Raw genomic sequence first — 20,464 nt, forward strand, 5'->3', positions numbered from 1 at the left:
CAGCAGGATTGCTGAGAAGTCATCAGAGGCCACACACCCTTTCTCCACCCCTCTACAAACGTGCCTCTTGGTGCACTACTGGTTGGGAGATGCAGTCCACTTGGCTGCTGAGGGTCCTTGTGTCCAACAAGCCCTCCTGTTACCTCCATTAAGTCCCTCACAGCATGATTACTTGGAGGTCTTCGGGGGGCCCCCTTCTCCACCACTTTACAAATGTGCCTCAGGGTGCAGTACTGGTTACGGGATGAAGTACCATAGGATGCTATGGGTATTTGGGAGCCAAGATCCTCTCCTGTTACCTCCAGTAAGTTCCACACAGCGGGATTGCTGAGAGGTCATCAAAGGTGACGCCCCCTTTCTCCAGCCCTCTTAAAATTGCCTCCTGGTGCACTACTGCTTGGGAAATGAATTCCCTTGGCAGTTGAGGGTCCTTGGGGCCAACAAGCCCTCCTGTTACATCAATTAAGTCCCACACAGCGTGATTGCTGAGAGGTCTTTGGAGGCCACCCCCCTTCTCCACCACTTTGCAAATGCGCCTTGTGGTGCAATACTGTTTGGGGGATGAAGTCTCTTTGGATGCTGACGGTGTTTTGGAGCCAAGATCCCCTCCTGTTACCGCCAGTAAGTCCCACACAGCGGGATTGTTATGAGGTGGTCACAGGTCCTCCCCCTTTGCCCTCCACTCTACAAACACGTCTCTTGGTGCAGCACTGGTTGGGTGATAAAGTCACCTTGGATACTGAGGATCTTTGGAAGCCAACATCCCCTCCTGGTACCTCCAGTAGGTCCCGCACAGCGTGATTGCTGAGAGCTGGTCGGAGGCCATGCCCCCTTTTCTCCAGCACTCTGCAAATGCACATCCTTGCGCTCTACTGGTTGGGGGATTTACTTATCTTGGATGCTGCGGATCCTATGGGGCCAAGATGCCCTCCTGTTACCTCCAGTAAGTCTGACACAGCAGTCTTATTGAGAGCTGGTCAGAGGCCCCTCCCCCTTTCTCCACCACTCTGCAAAAACGACTACTACTTAAAAAAACATAGAAATTCACTTAAAAAATCAAAGATTACAGGGACAATATAGTTAGGAAATAGAATTAAAAAACAGAAATACACTAAAAAACACAAAGGTTACAGGGACGTTATAGTTAGGATCAGATTTCCCTTGAACAAAACCCTACAAATTCAGCAGTTATAGTTACCCGAGCTAACTGTGACTTATGCCCCCGTTATCCACTGCTTATGACCTCACATATTACACCACTCATGACATGTTAAGTGACATCACTCAAGACATCTACACATGCATATATATACACACATACATACATGTATATATTTATATATACAAATATATATATATATATATATATATATATATATATATATATATATATATATATATATATATATATATATTACCTTATGGCGGTCGCCAGTAGGTAGTGATAGTTAGGACCTATCATCCATACGAAATCCGCAACATTCTATTTGGAATAACTTTGGAGCCGGTTGGCGAATCTTCGCGAAATTTCAAAAACTGGTGGGGCGCTCTGGTCCGCTCTTATCCTCAAAGTCTCAGGGTGATTCGTCAAGCGGGGGTGAGTAAAAAGGGGGGTCTCAAAACATGTCTTCCCCATGCAATTTCCAATAGGAACCTTTAGTCGCAGCTACAGCCCGAACTGCTGAACGGAATTACACCAAATTTGGCAGAAAGGTAGACCTTGGTTCAGAGCTGTGTCTTTTGGTTAAATGGTGTATATGCGTTCAGTAGTTACTGAGAAAATCAAAATTAAAATCACATATATATCTATGGCCGCAGTGGATCTGCGAACCCTAAGCGCACCCTGACGAGCACGAGCTGTATGTTAATTGGCTGTCAACACTACAAATCAGGAAGTGTTGTCAGCCACTCTCCGGGGCAAAGCATTTATAGTTGCAGGGGGGCACCTTAGCAGCTTCCCATGTGGAAAAGTAAGGCTGGTTACCGAAGGACGCGGGGAGCCAGCGGGACCGTGGAGGGATTGGGGACCCCCCACAGTCCCCAACAGAGAGGGCCAGCCCCAGGGGATGGGGTCCTCAGGGCGACAAGTGGCCTGGGAGGGGGGCCACGCGGCCCCCCTACCCAAAATAAAATTTAAAAAACAAAGACCGGCCCGGGGGAATAAGTGGCCCCGGGGATCCTCAGTATTGAAAGAGAATTAATTCCCCAACTTAAACCGCGCCACAGGGTGTGTTTGCACATGCGTGAACTCAGGCCCCGCCCCTTCCCTTTACCACTGTGCAAACGCACCCCGAGGCACGTTTTAAGTTGGGGAATTAATTCTCTTTTAATACTGGGGTCCCTGAGGGCCAACTAGCCCAACAGGTATCTGCAGTATGCGCCAAGGAGCTGCATTGCAGACAGGTGTTCAGAGGCCATGCCCCTTTTTGTACCTCTCCGGAACGCATCTCTGTGGTGCTTACTGGAGGTACCTTGTGGGCTAGTTTGACCCTAGGGACCCTTAGGATTCAAGGGGTCTTTATCTCTTAACTTAGAAAGGCCACAGAGCGTGTTTACACAGTGGTGAATGGAGGGGACGGGGCTTGAGGTGGCGTGTGAAAACACGCCATGTGGCAAGTTTTAAGGTGGGAAAATAATTCCCCTTCAATCCAGAGGGACCCTGGGGGCCAATTAGCCCACAAGGTCCTTCCAGGAAGCGCCACTGTGCTGCGTTGAAGAGAGGTGGTGTAGGCCGTGCCCCTTTTTACACCTCTCTGCAATGGTGCTTACTTGACGTACCTAGTGGGCACATTTGCACCTAGGGACCCTCAGGATTTAAGGGGAGTTATTCTCCCAACTTAAAATGGCCACAGGGTGTGTTTACACAGTGGGGAAGGGAGGGGACGGGGCCTGAGGTGACGTGTGCAAAGATACCTTATGGTGCGTTTTAAGTTAGGGAAATAATTCCCCTTTAATCCTGAGGGCCCATGGGGGCCAACTAGTCCACCAGGTGCTTCCAGTAAGCACCACGGCGCTGCGTTGAAGAGAGGTGGTCCAGGCCATGCACATTTTCTCTGCAAAGCAGCTCTGTGGTGCTAACTAGAGATACCTGATAGGCTAGTTGTACCCAAGGGATACTCAGGATTGAAGGATACTTTATCCCCCAAATTAAATTGGCCAAAGGGCGTGTTTGCACATGTCAGCTCAGCCAACCCCCTGCCTTCACCAGTGTGCAAGTGTGCCCTGTGGCACGTTTTAAGAGGTAGTTTTAATCCCCTTGCCCTATTATATACTAGGGGCTTACAGAGGAGGTCACGCTAATAAAAGGGGTACCCTAACGCATAGTGTTCCCTAGTGTATGTAGGTGTTTTTACTGTATTCTAATTGTGTTTTAGCATAGCACTGGATCTAGGACCGGTTAGTCACAGTCCGTTACCACCAGTACCCATCTGAAAAGGTTGAGGGTACAGGATGATTTTGCAACAAGGCCTCTTTCTGCTCCTCTGTTTGTTCTTTCTGTACGTCTTTCTTCTTCCTGCACTTTTCAGCATCTTTGAGGACTTCTATAGCTTCTTTGTACTTTTCTTTTTTTTCTTTCTGTGCGTTTTTTCTTCTTTCTTCACATGTCCTACCTCTCTAGGCATAGTTAGAAACTAGCATTTAAAAAAGCTTTGAAATTCACTTAAAAAACCATAGGTTTCAGTTACGTTAAAATTAGAAATTAGCATTTAAAAAAGCTTTGAAATTCACAAAAAAAAACATAGGTTTCAGGCACGTTATAGTTAGAAATTAGCATTTAAAAAAAACCTTAGAAATTCACAGGAAAAAAACATAGGTTTTAGGGGGTTATAGTTAGCTGGACATTTCACTTGTACAAAACCATTGAAATTCCCCTGTTATAGTTAGTTCAGCTAACTATAACTCACGTGCCCACATTGCACTGCGGATGACGTCACATATTACTTCACTAATGACATGGTCAATGACATCATTGATGACATCACTTCCGAGGGGTAAAATCTATCTATACTCACTCCAGTCTGTGCAAAAGCAGGGAAAGCATAGGATTTTGAAGGGTAAATGTATTATTCCCACTCCAAACAGGGCAACAATAGGGAAAGTGTTGGACTTTAGAGGGGTAAAATCTACTATTAGCACTCCAGTCTGTGCAACATAGGACAATGCATTGCATTTTAGAGGGGTGACATTTACTATTCCCAACAGCTCAACCATAGAGAAGGTTGAAGTGTGAAGAGGAACATTTTACTTTTCTACTGCATCTAAGCAAGAGTAGGGAAAGTACATCCCTTCAAATACATTACATGAATATGAGTAAACTCCGTAAATGTAGAAAAGTATCAAATTCGTAATATAACATTTTCAATTAACATGAAAATAATATATATGTGCGAAAAAAGGAAAACAATCAATTTACATAATACTACTCAAAAAACAATTATGAATTACAAATAATTGTTATTCAAATATTCATCAACTTCTGTCCTATACCATAGCAAACCAAGCAGACAGCACCTAGAACATAAATAAAAAAATTATTGTTCCATAATTTACATATTTAAAATAAATGATTATTAATTGTGAATTAATACTTAACTAACTTGCCACCCTAGACCCTTATAAACCTAGCAGCCTGCATCTAAAATAAGTAAAATAAATATGTATTCCATAAATAACATATTTAAAATTCAATTAAAAAATGAATTTACAAATGATAATAGTTATTTAATTAGTACTTGATTGGCTTCCCCCTACAAACCTAACAATCACTACAACACTATAAATTACTATTATTAATTAAATACAAATTTGGAATCACTTAAAATTCACAACAATATTTAGAAGAAATTAATCGCTTTTCTATAACCAATAATAACACAAAATTATTATATCAACTAAAACACATTAAATTAATAAAAAATTATATTTGTAACATCTTGAGACAAGGTAGCGTAGCGCTTTGTCACAGGAGCGCATTGCGTGTTGACCGCGTTTTAAAACTGTATGCTGTGTATTTAGCGCGCTGATTTAGTGTTGCGCTTAGATAACCTGGGCTTTTTAAAATCTCCTCTTACCCTCACCGTAAATTGTGCCCCCCACCGCCGCTTGGCGGGCTTGGTTCCTCGGGTGGGCGCCATAGTAGAGAGGGGCAGAGCAGCTTCATTCCGCCAGCGCTTACTGCGCATGTGTCAGCGAGGGGACGCCTACTAAAGGCGAGTCCCGGGCGATTGTCCAGCAGACAAGGTAGCGTAGCGCTTTGTCACAGGAGCGCATTGCGTGTTGACCGCGTTTTAAAACTGTATGCTGTGTATTTAGCGCGCTGATTTAGTGTTGCGCTTAGATAACCTGGGCTTTTTAAAATCTCCTCTTACCCTCACCGTAAATTGTGCCCCCCACCGCCGCTTGGCGGGCTTGGTTCCTCGGGTGGGCGCCATAGTAGAGAGGGGCAGAGCAGCTTCATTCCGCCAGCTCTTACTGCGCATGTGTCAGCGAGGGGACGCCTACTAAAGGCGAGTCCCGGGCGATTGTCCAGCAGACAAGGTAGCGTAGCGCTTTGTCACAGGAGCGCATTGCGTGTTGACCGCGTTTTAAAACTGTATGCTGTGTATTTAGCGCGCTGATTTAGTGTTGCGCTTAGATAACCTGGGCTTTTTAAAATCTCCTCTTACCCTCACCGTAAATTGTGCCCCCCACCGCCGCTTGGCGGGCTTGGTTCCTCGGGTGGGCGCCATAGTAGAGAGGGGCAGAGCAGCTTCATTCCGCCAGCGCTTACTGCGCATGTGTCAGCGAGGGGACGCCTACTAAATGCTCCTCCCTTCCGTAGCGGAATCGCGGAGCGGGCGCGTCCTCGCGTGGCCGGAGTCGTGCCAGAGTCCTGCCCGTCTGCGCCTGTCCGCGACAGGACGTGCTGGACGTGGCTGGACTCTGACTCCCCTCCTGGCCGCCCTCCTGCTTATCATGCAGTACTACACTAGAGACAGTCTGGCTGCCATCAACCGGTCCCGGGCGACCTGCACTGCGCCTCGGGTGGACCCCCTATGCGGCCCGTTCTCGTGCGGTTGCGGTTGTTTTACCTTATCTGCCCCCGCTAGTAAATACTGCAGGGAGACTACCCGTGCGGCCATTAACCCGCAACAGTATATCAGCGTATGGAATCTCAACTCCAGGTCGCTTGTTAGGCATCATCTCGATATTCGCGATCTGTTAGATGAGGAGTTGCCTGATCTATTCTGTGTGACGGAGACCTGGCTGCAGGATGCCGACACGGCCGTTGTTAATCTGGCCTTCCCGCCGGAATACTCGATATTCACTTTAAACCGAGCTTCCAGAGGCGGAGGAATAGCTCTCGCTGTTAAATCTTGCTATTCTTGTACGTGGCAGGGGCAAAGAATTCCGGGGTGCGAAAGTGCATTGTTCAAGGTAGCCATCACACCTAACTTCACCCTGTCGGGCCTCTTGATTTATCGGCCACCGGGAAGTGAAGTGGCCTTTAGAGCGGCGCTACCTGATGCCATTAGTCAACTGGCTATAGGGTGCTCCAACTTCTCCATTATTGGAGACCTAAATCTGCACTTCGATAACTCATTCAGCCCCTCGGTGTCCAGTGTTGTGGCAGATCTTGAGGCGCTCCAGCTGATTCAGCTGGTGGCACAGCCCACCCATTCAGGGGGTCACACCCTTGATCCGTTTATTACTAATCTGACGGAAGCCTGCATTACCAGCTGCACACCTTTAGCCTGGACGGATCATTACTTGATACAGATCCAGTGCCCTATTCCGGCTATTCAACCTAAGCCAGTGGTGTGTTCGATGCCAGACGTCGCTGAAACAAACTTAAACTGGAGGAGTTTTTCCACCTCCTATCGGCTGACCCATTTTTCATCACGGGCCGCCTGATCAGGTTTATGACAGGTTTTGTGATTGGGTATCTAGGGCTTTGGACACTCTTATTCCCTTGGTCAGCTGCAAAACTGGGACCGGCAAAACCAGCCCTTGGTATGATGACTCACTGCGTGCATTGAAGGTCTCCTGTAGGCGTGCAGAACGGGCGTGGCGTAAAGCCTATAACAGCACGAAGAAAGCTCTCTACCTGGCCACTGTGAAAGTGTACCATCGGGCGGTATGTCGAACCCGTGCCGCATTTTATGCGACACAATTCAGGACTAGTTCGAACCCGTCTAAGGCTATCTTTAAGGTATTGAAAGACCTTACTGCCAAAAAGATAACAACGACGTGCCAGAGCTCCGTTGAGCACTGTGAAAAATTGGCAGAGTTCTTTCTGGAAAAGGTGAATGCTATTTATCGGGTCTTTCCTTTGCCCATTCCCCTGGCTAATCCATCTTCTATGCCACCACCATCTGAGGGACTGCATTCCTTTCCTACTTTAACCTCTGATAGCCTTGGCATATTGGCTCGTCAAGTGAAGTCTGGGTCCCCAGAGGATCCACTCTGCCCCGACGTGTTCAAGGACCTAGCGGTACATGACATCTCGCCGCTATGTTCCTTGATCAATACGTCATTAACTTCTGGCGATGTTCCACTCAAGTGGAAGCGAGCCATGGTTCGTCCTATCCTCAAGAAACCCAGCCTGGACGGGAGCAAGCCGGAGAGCTATCGGCCGATTTCACTCCTGCCGTGGCCGGCTAAGGTTACGGAGGCGCATGTAAATGCTGTCCTCTCGGAACATCTCCGCCGCGCAAATATCCTCGACGCGATGCAGAATGGGTTCAGGGCCGGTCATAGCACGGAGACGGCTCTGCTTTATATGGTGGAGCACATTCGCTCCGTGCTCGACGCGGGACAAACGGCAGCGCTTGTGCTATTAGACCTGAGCGCTGCCTTTGACACCGTCTCGCACCCGATCCTTCTGCAGCGCATAGAGGAGGTTGGTGTGACCGACATCGCTCTCCAGTGGTTCCGGTCATTTTTAGCCAACCGGGCCTTTAGCGTGACCGTCCCACCGTATCAGTCCAAATTCCATCCGTTGAACCAGGGGGTCCCCCAAGGCTCCTCGCTGAGTCCTACGCTGTTTAATCTGTACGTAAGGCCGCTAGCTGAGGTCGTCAGGCAATGGGGTATGACGATGGTGTCATACGCCGATGACACCCAGCTAGCGGTCACGATCAGCGGGGATGCCGAAGTGGATGCCCCCAGGTTTCAACAAGGACTGCGGGCGGTCGCCAGCTGGATGACGTCCAACTATCTCCAGCTGAACGCTAGTAAGACCGAGGTCATGGTTTTTGGCAGACACCCGGAGCTCTGGGGAGAGAGATGGTGGCCTGGGGATCTGGGTCCTGCTCCCATCCCAGTCGCCGAGCTTAAGAACCTCGGGGTCTGGCTGGACCCTTCCCTCACGTTTGTGTGTCACACCAAACGCACGGCGGCATGCTGCTTTGGCATCCTGCGCGGGCTCTGTCCAGTGCTTAAGTTCTTCGATGCCACCACCAGGCAACTCATGATCCAAGCCACAGTCATCTCGAGGCTGGATTATGCTAGTTCCTTACTGGTTGGTTTGAATCAGGCTGAGATTGCGCGCTTACAACGGGTGCAGAACGCCGCAGCAAGAGCGGTGGTAGGCCTTCCAAGATTCTGCCCCACCTCCGGCACCCTGCGGTCACTGCATTGGCTCCCTGTGGCCCAGCGGATCCAGTTTAAGGTCCTCTGCGTCGCCTATAAAATCTTGAAGGGTTCCCCAGCTTTGATCTTGATGGCCCTCCTCGCCCATTACACTCCAGCGCGTTTTTTGAGAACTGCGGACCTAGAACTCGCTGTGGTGCCGCGCTTCAAACGGAGCAGAGCTGGAGGACGCTCGTTTCGAGTGCGTGCGGCGGTATTGTGGAACTCCCTGCCCCCGGCGATTCGTGCTATGAGGGATCTGCTTTCCTTTCGCCGTGCGGTGAAAACTTTTTTATTCCCTTAGTTTGGTTATACTGTTTGTTTGTTTAGTTGTGTTGTGCAGCTGCCTTGTCGGGCGCCAGGACGCTCCTTAGCTGGAGCATCTGTGCGCCAAATAAAAACGCATAACATAACATAGTATAACATCTATGGTCACGGAACTAATCTGAGATCAAATCCTATACTTACTACTTATGCTATTCACAGAAGGCATTTAGTAGTAGTAAAGTTAGGTCTCCTAACTTTACTACTACTAAACTGAGATAAAATCCTAAACTTACTACTTTTGGTATTCACAGTAGACATTTAGTAGTAGTAAAGGTAGGACTCCTAACTTTACTATTACTAAATGCTGTTTTTGAGTACCGAAAGTTGTAACGTTAGGATTTTGTCTCAGTTTAGTAGCAGTAAAGTTAGGAGTCCTAATTTACTACTACTAAATGACTACTGTGAATACTAAAAGTAGTAAGTTTAGGATTTGATCTCAGATTAATTCTGTGACTCTGCCCCATAGTTGTTACAAATATAATTTTTTATTATTTTAATGTGTTTTAGTTGATATAATAATTTTGTCTCAGATTAGTTCAGTGAATCGGCCCCTATGTGACTGCAAACAATATTAAAGCATCAACATTCTTTAAAACAATGTTACTTACCTAAAATAATATATTCTTGTAAATGATATTAGTGCATCAATATATTTGTGTGTCGTGAGATTTAATTTCCGATATTTATGTCCTTCAATGTTTAAAACTTGATATTTTGTCTAAACACCATTAACCTCGCTTCACCACAGCACAGGTCACCATCTCTGTATGTGAAGCAGAACCAAACTGTACAATGACGGCTCCAGCCCTATCAACTCCTGACTTGAACCTCTTATAGGACGCCTAGTAGCTTTATGTTACACTAGCTCAGTCCCCCTGCGTTTTGTACGACCTCAGATTGTATGAAGTTCTGCAGAGGGGGTGTAACATTTTTGCCTTTCTTTACGGGTGTCAGCCCACCACTGATCCAATTAACTCTCATTCTGTTCTCTAGGCTCTTAGTTTCGGACTCCATATGTGTCATGACCACACAACATTGTCTCTGAAAGTGACATTTGGTTGAGTTTCATAATGCTACATGTGTTGAAAGCACTCCAGGGCAGTCACTTGTTTCCCAAGGGTTCCATCTCCAGTTTCACTGCCTGAAATACTTGAGGTCAGGTCCTTGAGGTCAGGTTCCATTTTCACTACCCTATTGTCTGTACTGGTCACTGACACACTCGAGCATTTCAAATTGTCCATAGTGAGCATCTCACCTTCTGTCAGATGGACAGACCTCATGATGTCCTCATCTTCTGCCATGCCAAGTGGGGCCTTTCTCAATGAGAATGTCTGCTGAAATAATGTTTGCCCCAATACTTTTATATATTTGCTCCTTGTGGTGGAAAATATGTTTTTGCAATTAAGGAAATGGCCCCAAATTATATCTCAGTAGCAAGCAGGCACCTAGTTTTCTACCTCGGGCTCAACTGACCCTCCTTCTGAGTATATTTCAGAAGTCAAAAAGTCATAGGATTTCCATCTCTAAGCTTCTCTAAGGCAGCTTGCCCAGGTGCTGCATCTAGCACTTTCCGTTGCCACACCAGTCAATGGAATTCAGGAACCCAGTCAGGCTGGTACACTGAAGGGACTCAAGGTTTACGGGGCTGGAACCAGCTATGCATGCTCTGGTCTGTAATTGGGTTGGGATGCTTCCCCAGCCTCCTCTGGATCGGGCTCTGCACTTTGGCACCCTATTAGAGTGCTGCTGTTTACCGTGTGCACCTCCTCATCACCATCTTGATTACTGTTCAGTGAACTGAATCCCACCTCCTCACAAGTTCAGTCCCCGGTGAGCGGAATCTGTCTGAAATAAAATCTTTATTTATGACACCGCTTCTTCCTGGACTCAGACTCAACCTCCCCCGGAGAAACTCAGGTGTGCTTCCGTCTGATTTGGTCTCAGAGTAGAAGTATCATTGGAGTTTTGGGGCATGCATTCAGCTGGCCTTGTAGCTTAGCCTACCCCTAGACATACTTTGAATTCAGTCTAACCAATGTACATTTGTACCAGCAAAGTACATTTTAAGGTACAAATGTACCATTGGTTCACAAAATGCACATTTTGTCCAATTCACGTACATTTAGAGACTCAATTGTATACTTGTAGTCTGCATGCACTACATTACACAACTGCAGGAGTCAACTAAACATTTTCGAAATTACCATATCATAAAAAAGCCAATGCAGGAAAAATGCAATCTTGCATGTATATTCACTCAGCTAAAATACATCGAAAGACACATATTCAAACAGATAAATATCTTACCACGTCACACAACGCAGTCACTATCACTGACAATTATGAGGTTTCCACTCTGATTTGTTGTTATAGACAGAGCGTTCAGTGCCCCTCGAACCTCTCATGCTAAGGCTTTTCCCCTTCCCCAAAAGGGATCTCGTTTCACCCCTATCCTCCCAGCTTGGCCTTGGTCCTCAAACATGTCCTGTCCATCAGGTACCTTCTGTGGCCACATGCGCCCTGGGGGCTGTCAGCCATGGATCATGGAAAGTTAGTTTGTGCAAAGGAAAGCTATCTGTAAACCTGTGCCCCACTGTTTTAGTGAGGTAGTGTGCTTGCAAGATCTCAATACATCCATGAGATTTTTCTTGGAGGTGGTGGCCATTTTGAAACCACGGATTCGCAGATATCTTGGGTGGAGTCCCCTTTTAAAAGGGAATTCTGTCAAGACTCAACTGATAGTTGGTGAGAATGCTGACTTTGAACTGCAATGCTGTAAAGGTTTTCAGTGTCCAGAAACACTGAAGCAGCAGAGAGAGATCCATTGATATTTTAGAGAACCCAATTTTAATGTAAGTAAGAGTGGCTTACGAAGAGACCTAGTAGCAAGGCTTTTACGGACATGAAGATTTATTCCAGACCCCCTTATGAAAGAGATGCTTAACCATGTTACTGATCCGGTTTCTGTGTTTTGAAACATTAATTTGGCTATGTCACAGAATTAGGAATACCTGAGTTGACAATTGACTCTAGTTTTAAAAGGCTTCTAATCAGACTCTTGATCGCGCCTATGCTAATGAATGCTGAACATAATTATTGCCTTTGCCTCTTGTTTGAGGTATATCATTTGATAAAGACGTCAAATAAGGAGACTAGAAGGATTCACATGAGGGGCATTCACACAGATAAGTCTGGCGTAAGACTTTGACAAGGAGAAACATTATTCTGTACAATGTTGATTCTGCTACATCTGTTTGTGAAGTCACAATAAAACAGGATGAACTAAACTGAAAGCAGCTGTGACAGAGCCAAATACTAGTAAGCACGAATTATCTATTGTTAAATGCTCATGGCATATTGTTGTTGCTTTTAGCATGCTGTGCAGTCAGAACTCGTTTTGTAACATTGTCTTTTCCTGCCTTTGTATGGTCATTCGCAGGGATTCCTCGCTTGTTTTATCAGTCGCCAGTTGAGTGTATTGGTCAGTGCTTAATTTGTAAAACAATAGGAGCCAGGGCTCTCGTGAGAAGGTCACTGCAGATTGCACCACGCATTGCCCCTTCCATGCTGCAATGATAGTTACAACACAAACTAACCATCACACTCCTACAATTGTAACAATTTGGACTATTTCAGGACCCCAGACTGTAAGACTGGCTTTGGCGGCAGGTAATAGTGGTTTTTTAAGCATATTGTATTAATAAATAGCTGTTGTGATTGTCTCTAAATTAGCCAGACAGCACTAACTTGTGGCAGGTTGTTACAAACACGGTGCTGACAATTAAGTGCGGTGCGGAGTACATGAAACCACCGGCTCAAATTAAGCAATGGTATTGGCAACTCTTCTCAGCTGTGTATTTAACACAGCTCCATCTTACTGTAGGTCTGGTACAGATTAAATTCTGGTATGGTGGACCGTTAAGAAAACAAAAGAGTAACTGGATCTTCACCTCAACAGGAGCTGCTCCCCAGAACCCCATTCCTGACCCCCTGATCCACATTTTGGGGTTGTGCACCACCCAAGTCTGTCTTGTGGGCTTAGTCAACTTCCTTTAGAAATCAGAGGAGTTAGCACCCAACTCTAAGGGGCATATTATCAAGAAACACCTTTAAAAGTATCGCTAGCAGCAGAAAACTGCTAAATTCCCATAGAAGCCCATGTTCTGGTGTGAACATGGGCTTCTATTGGAATTCTCAAGGGCATATTATCAAGCCCATTATTGCCGCTTTAGCGGAAGTTTTCTGCCGCTAAAGGGGTCGATAATTTTAACGCAGTTCTTGATAATATGCCCCCCAATCAGTCCCATTGTGTAGAGGAGAAAAGAACCTCTGGAACCCGAGGGTCCAATTACTAATATTAATTAGAGGAACATTAACAAGTGCTAATACTATTTACAAAAACATTAACAATCTAGAAGACATGACTATACAAGCTATCATACAGCGTGTTGTAGGTTGTATTTTAATTGACAATGTTGCTCTTACCCTTTGAATAATTTCCAGATGCTCCCCAGAATTGCTGAAGTTCTTCCCGATATCGAATAAACAGAATGTGTCTTTCTGGCATGCATCGACCCAAAATTGATACTCAGATGTGTAAGGAATCCGGTCCAGAAAAATTCTATAAGCTTCCCAAACCGCCTCTTGACAGACTAAAAGACAAAATAAAACCAGTTTACCTCAGATTAATGACGTAAACGTGACAAAGCAAAACAGCAAGTGTGCGTTCCAGAATAATTTAACAACATAAAATGGAGATAATAATAGCGCGAATTCTTACTGATGGGCAATCATTTTTTTCCAAATCACCAACGGCGATGGACCAAAAAAAAAAATGATAGGTACATTTTTACATCTTACCTTCTTGTTATGAGTAGTCTGTGAACAAAAAATGTATTTCATGAGGGACTTGTGTGCTGTGCCCTCTGAGCCTGTGCCTCGATTATTATGTCCTCAATCGACCTTAAAAGTAGGACTTTCCGGAAAATATGGAGTGAGACCGTCTGTGCATAACTGGTCAGGAAACAAGTTACAAGAGTGAAGTGAGATTCACACGCTTCGAAGTGGCTTGGCTCATTTTATTTTCTTATTGATGTATAGAGCATGTAAACGCTCTTCAAAAGTATCTCAAAGGAAAAAACTGTAAAAAACTAAAAAGTGGACTGGGCTGAAGACTAACGAAAAAAAAGAGTTTTGAATGATCTGTGGAACGACAGCGGGTTCTGGGTCACCCAAAGTGGAGGTCATTCCATAAATTAGCACTTAGATGTCTAAGAGATCTGTGAACTCTTTATACCAATTTGGTATGGGGAAAAAAGAACAGTGAAAATGTGCTAGTGTGATTTTCCTAATTTTGTAAACTAAAACGCATTTAACTGAAAAGTTCAAAAGTCTATGCTAAATAATACATATAATAAATACAATTTTTGCAATGACTAGTCATACTTGGGCGTGGCAAACATACCAGTGAAGTAAAATTATGTACTGACTTAAGTTAGCCTAACTAGGGATGCTATATGAAAATTAATTTATACATTTACATTGAAAGGCCTGTTTCCCACGTTGAACTGTTTTGCACAAAATGTTTTTATCTTCCACTGTGGATGATGTAACTTTCCAGAAGCCTTCTGTTAGTTAGTGAATATGTGTAGGAAAGTGGGCTATTAGTAGGTTGGGGTAGGTACCCTGAGCTAGTAATATTACCACAATCACTAACTAATAGGTCCAGTCAAGTTTCATTAAATTAATCCCTGCTCAACCTGCAGTAGCTTGGCAAATGAGCAGTCAGGCTTAATTTAGGAGACAGGTATATTATGTTAATCATTTAATACCAACAAAACAGTAAATAAGTAAAATACACAACACAAAAAAAATCAAACACCAGTTTACAACAATAGAGAATATTTGTGTCTTCATACCAACACCAAAGCAACAAACATCAAATGTAGGGAACCAGAGATATGTATTCAGATAGTTATGGGTAAAACTAGTGCCTATAGGTGCAAAGCGCCAACTGAGGATATCTGGTCATGTTGGACTGGGACAAAGTCACAAGTTCAGGCCAACTGTATTGGAGTGCAGACCAGGCACAGGAGCAAGTTAGGCCCCTGGCGCGGTGTTCCTTTGCGAGGCTTCATATTGTCCAACGTCGGTTACAAGAAGCTATAAGGGCTGCGATGCAAGATCCTACGTTGTGTCGCATTGTACTGCATTAGTTCTGTTGAAGATGGTTGCGAGGCATTGTGAGGCTATGCACCATCCCGCATCAGTTCTTTTGAAGTTGGTAGCTGAGCAGCAAGGCTTTGCAAGGCTTCACTTCATCTTGCATCGGTTTGCGTTGGTTCCAATGAGGCTGCCAGTGGTTATTAGTCCCTTTGGGTAAATAAGTGTCCTCTAGCAATGGTAAAGGCTTCAGAGACTCTGGATTGTCACTTGGGGGCTACAACTCAATCTCCCACAATGCGCTTGCACAGGCCAGGACAGATTCAGTTACTACTAATCAGCTGTGGTGTCCTCTCTTTGGCTTTGCAAGTGATTTCTTCAGGTCTTTTGTACCTATTGTTGGCCAGGGAGTGCACTCCTTTCCTTTTGGAGTCAGGCACAGTTATTTCTTTGTGGAGCTTTGTGAGTGCAGCTGGTGCAATCTTGGCAATCTTGGAGCTGTGAGACCTATGGGTGATACATGCGCCTAATAAATACCAAATACATACATACATACAGAACGCATACCTTTTTTTGGTGCAGTTCAGGCATACTTCTCTTCTTTTCTAGGCAGTGACCTTGTGAGCTCCTGAAGGTCTCTAATATGTATCCTCTATTCTGTGCTGGCAACTATTTATCCTTTATTCTGGGCTGGCCGGAAAGGGGAGGGGGGCACCCTAACCGAGAGGGGTAAAGCTACCTCCCTCTGCTATGATCCCTTCCTGCAAAGTGAGTCATATGTATGACCCAGAATGCACTATTTTCCTCAAAAATCAAAATGGAAAAAAATCTTTCCTGTGTGTGTGTGTCTGAGTAGCCAAACACAAAAGTTTGGCTATCAACTGCTTACACTCCCCTTCCAGCCCCTTTCCTAATCTAATGGGGGGGTCGCATATGGCTAGAAAGCAAGGAATGGGGTGGTCTGGGTTCTGTGACATCCGTTTTCTGTAGGGGCTCCTGTTTTTGAAATCCAGTGTATCTACCCACCCCCCTTCCTCTCTCTGGCTTATCTCCTCTGACCAAATGGCTGTATTGTAGCAGCAGCCCCAAAACTCTTCATACCTACTCAGGGGCCAGCTTGGCTCAGGCTGCCAAAGGCTGGCCAATCAGAAGAGGCTGCTACAGGGCTGCTTTAGGCAACTTCAGGGTAATAAGTTCTAAAACTAATTTCATTTAATAATTATATTAATTCCGACCATAGCAAGTTGTTGGGTTTAATGTAACCATTAATTTGATACTTTGAATGATATGTCGAGCAAGATCCAATGAAATGTTAGACTTTATTACATCTTATAAAGCCTTCCCAATGGTAGCCTATTGGCCAAGCAGCACTGTAATGGGGAACAGCTACTTTGGCTGTTTTTACTTACCAGGGCATATAAAACAAGTTTTTTTACTAACCCTGGGGCATATTACCAACAACTAGCGATAATTTTTGTCTCTAACTTGTTTAGAGACAAAAATTATCGCCGCACATCGGCGATTTTTATCGCAGATAAACCTTGCTATTAGCAAGGTTTATCGCAAATGCGATAAAAAACGGCCGCAATGCATGAATATCGCTGAAAAGTCAGCGATATTCATGCATTATCGAGCAAATGCTCTTAGCCATGTTATCCACCTCCCATTGGATAACATGGCTAAGAACTGCTCAGGGCAGGTGTTAGCTTTTGGAGATATTCGCGCTTAGCGCAAATATCTCCAAAAGTTGGTAATAGGAGATAGCGATGTTAGGGATTGTTTCCAGTAGCTAACATCTTGGCACGCCCACTTTGCATGTCATTAGTGATAAATATCACTGACATGCAAAGCGGGGCCAAAGATGGTCGCTATCTCCTATTAGCTGTCACTAACTGGTGTTAGCGACAGCTTGGTAATAGGGAGATAATTTTATCTCCGCTTTCTTGGCTTTTAAAGCCAAAAAAGCGGATATAAACCCCCTTGATAATATGCCCCACTGTTTTTTATAACAAAGCAACCTACCCATGGGGTATCTAGGGCAGCCCATAGGGGTGATTTAAAAATCATAAAAATGTAGTTTTGGACTTTGAAAGTACTTACAATGCAGGCCTAGCTTTACCAGGCACCACATCAATGCACACTTAGGGACATCAAGCCCACTGGGGCTTTTAAATCAACTTTCCCTACCATATATAAGGGACATCCAGGTAGTTTGTCTTTGTCAATCAGAATTATACCAATATCCATATACCTTTAGAGGACAGAGCACTGACCCTGGGTCTGGTCAATATCGCCCAGGCCACTTTCAGAGTCAGTAACCACCAGCATCAGGAACAAATAGGGGTTGATCAAGGCAAAAAGGATGGCTTTCTTACAATAGGCATTTGTTATGTATTACACAAATGATGGTGATGTTCTCACCAGGAGGAGAGGAGATGATAGGAAACATGACTCATGAGAAGAACTGTATGCACCGCAAGATGTGAACAAAGTATCTTTACAAGGACTTGTTTCTTTGGCCTATTGTGAAGATGTGAGAAACTAGGGAGTCTACTTTATCCCAGGGGTTTATTGAAATCCTATTGGAGGCTTAGCACAGGGAATGTGTCTTGAGGTTTAGTAAATTTATATTAGCGTGTGTTACTAGAGTAGACTCTCAGGCGCTCACTCTGCACTCTGACTTGTAGCACTCGAGAGCACTTTGGTTTCTTACTGAGATCCATAAGGTTATATCACTTCAGGGGGGATTTCCCTTTTTAGCCCTTTTTACAGTCTAATGATGTGAGAATACCTTGCAGCTTGAAAATAATTTTTTTTAAAGTGCAAAGGCTTCAAGCTTATACATTTTATTCTCTCATCAGAACTCATTATGGGGTTTCTGAACTGATATCTTTTCTTGATTTAACTATGATTTGCCATCCTAATCTTTAATTTGGAATAAGGAAATTCTTTTATGGAACACGCTTGTTGTATCACCTCTATTTTATTTGCCATTTTTACTAAGTTTGTATTTTACCTTATTTTGACCAATGCATTATTTAAATTAATATTAATGTGGACTAAAGACTAATATTTACTGAATAAAACAAATTGAGCTTTATTAGAGATATTAATACAACCCTTTAACTCACACCAACTCTCTCTTCTGATTATTTTGGAGCCCCAAATGGACTTCACTGTACTTGGTGTTTGATGTTAAAAGTAGCTCCTTTTAACGTCTCCTTCTCGATTAACAAAGGCAGATACAACCAGTGGCGGGGTTTATTTAATGATTCAATCAATCAATCAATCAATCAATCAATCAATCAATCAATCAATCAAGGGATTGTAAGCGTGCTACTCACCCGTGAGGGTCTCAAGGTGCTGGGGGGGGTGCAGCTCCGTTTAGCCGAAGGTGTTCAGGGAGGTGGCGTGTCTGATGTCTGCCGGTAGTTCGTTCCAGGTCTTGGATGCGAAGTAGGAGAATGATCTTCTGTCTGCTCTGGCTCTGAGGATGCGCTGGGGTTCAGATAGTGAGACGTTGGTAGATTGAAGGTTTCTTTTGGGTACGTGGAAGTTTATTCTGTCATTGAGGTATTTGGGTCCGATGTTGTGTAGGCATTTGTGGGCGTAAGTGAGGACCATGAAGGTGACCCTTTTCTCAAACGGGAGCCAGTGGAGGCTCTGCCTGTGTTGGCTGATGTGTTCATGCCGGGGACAGCTGAGGACGAGTCTGGCCATTGTGTTCTGTATTGTCTGGAGTTTGCGGAGAAGGGACTTGTTGATACCTGCATTTATTTATTTATTTAGCTTATATAGCGCAACAGCTACCCAACAAAGGGTTTCCCGGCGCTTTGATTCAGTAATAATTGACAGGACAACTGACTTAGATGTTGAATAGCCAGGTTTTTAAGGCTTTTCTGAATTTCATGTAGTTCACCTCAGAGCGTAGAACCTGTGGCATGGCGTTCCACAGTTAGGGTCCAAGGAAAGCGAAGGATTTGCCACCCATGCGTGAAAGTTTTATTTTAGGGATAAAAAAATTGTTGGCTGTTGCAGATCTTAGAGTCCTAGATGGATGGTAACGGCGGACCAAATTTTGTAAGTACTTGGGGTCTTTTTTGGTAAAAATCTTGTGCATGAAGCATAGGGATTTGAATTTGATCCTATTCTCTATTTTCAGCCAGTGCAGCTCACGGATAAATTTGGTGGTGGATGAGAAGATAGGAATTTTACCTAGCAGTCTCGCAGCTGCGTTCTGCACAGTTTGCAATTGGTGGATTGTAGCTTTATTTGCCCCCATATATAACACATTGGCGTAATCAAGCCTTGATGTTATTAAGACATTGATGACCGTTTTTTTTGTGTGTTCTGGTAGCATCCAGCAAATTTTCTTTAGCCACTTTAAAATAGCGAAGCAAGTGGCCGATGTTTTCACCGCTTGCTGGTGCATATTCAACGAGTTATCCATAATAAAATCTAGATTACGGGCCTGTGTAGTTGGAGTTGGGGGAGTACCCATTTCTGATGGCCAATGTTGGGGTCCCCAAAGTTCTTTGTTTTTCCCCAAGACAATTACCTCGTTTTTTTCACCGTTTAATTTCAGGAGTTTTTTTGCATCCACCCTGCAATTTTTCCCAATCCTAGATTTAATGTGGAGGGATTATTACTTCCCGACGAGGAAAGAGAGAAGAGAAGCTGAGAATCGTCAGCATCGGAGAACATCAGCAAACCGGTCTCTTCATCTATTTTTGCGAGCAGACTCATATACAGATTAAAAAGTAACGGGCTTAAAATCGAGCCTTGTGGTACTCCGTGTTTGAAGGTAAGGGTTTCAGAGCAGGCAGATTGAGAAAAGACTTGAAACGTTCTATTCTCTAGTAATGATTTAATCCAATTTAAGGCAGCGCCACAAATGCCTATAGAGTGAAGAGTCCGCATTAGTACCGCATGTGACACAGTGTCAAATGCGGCACTGAGGTCTAGAAGCACTAGTGCCACCGTTTCTCCTCTGTCTATCATAGCGCGGATATTCTCTGTAACACCTAATAAAGTAGTCTCAGTTGAGAAGCCTGCCCGGAAGCCTGACTGATGGGAGGGCAACAAGTCGTGCGTGGTTATAAAATCCGTGAGACAACGGTGAACGTGTTTCTCCAGAATCTTAACAAAAATGGGGAGAAGCGAAATTGGCCGGAAGTTAGAGGGCACATTAGGATCGGCATCAGCTTTTTTTAGCAGTGGATGGATCATTGCATGTTTCCATTCATCTGGCACATGTTCTTCCTGTAGGGAAGTATTTAAAAGATCGGTGATAATGGACATAGCTTTCCTACTAAGTAGTTTTAGAATGGAACATGGTAGAGGGTCTCTTGGTGAACCTGAT

General features: G+C 44.5%; 1 protein-coding gene across 1 annotated transcript in view; it reads right to left on the reverse strand.

The window, feature by feature from the left end:
* Positions 1 to 20,464, reverse strand: part of IMPG1 (interphotoreceptor matrix proteoglycan 1) — a 1,383,550-nt gene that overhangs the window by 1,275,286 nt on the left and 87,800 nt on the right. The window contains exon 3 of the mRNA XM_086925652.1: positions 13,426 to 13,592. Within this exon, the coding sequence (XP_086781778.1) occupies positions 13,426 to 13,592 (167 nt within the window). The remainder of the gene's footprint in view (positions 1 to 13,425; positions 13,593 to 20,464) is intronic.

The sequence above is a fragment of the Lissotriton vulgaris genome, chromosome 6, assembly GCF_964263255.1.
Source record: "Lissotriton vulgaris chromosome 6, aLisVul1.2, whole genome shotgun sequence".
NCBI lineage: Eukaryota > Metazoa > Chordata > Amphibia > Caudata > Salamandridae > Lissotriton > Lissotriton vulgaris.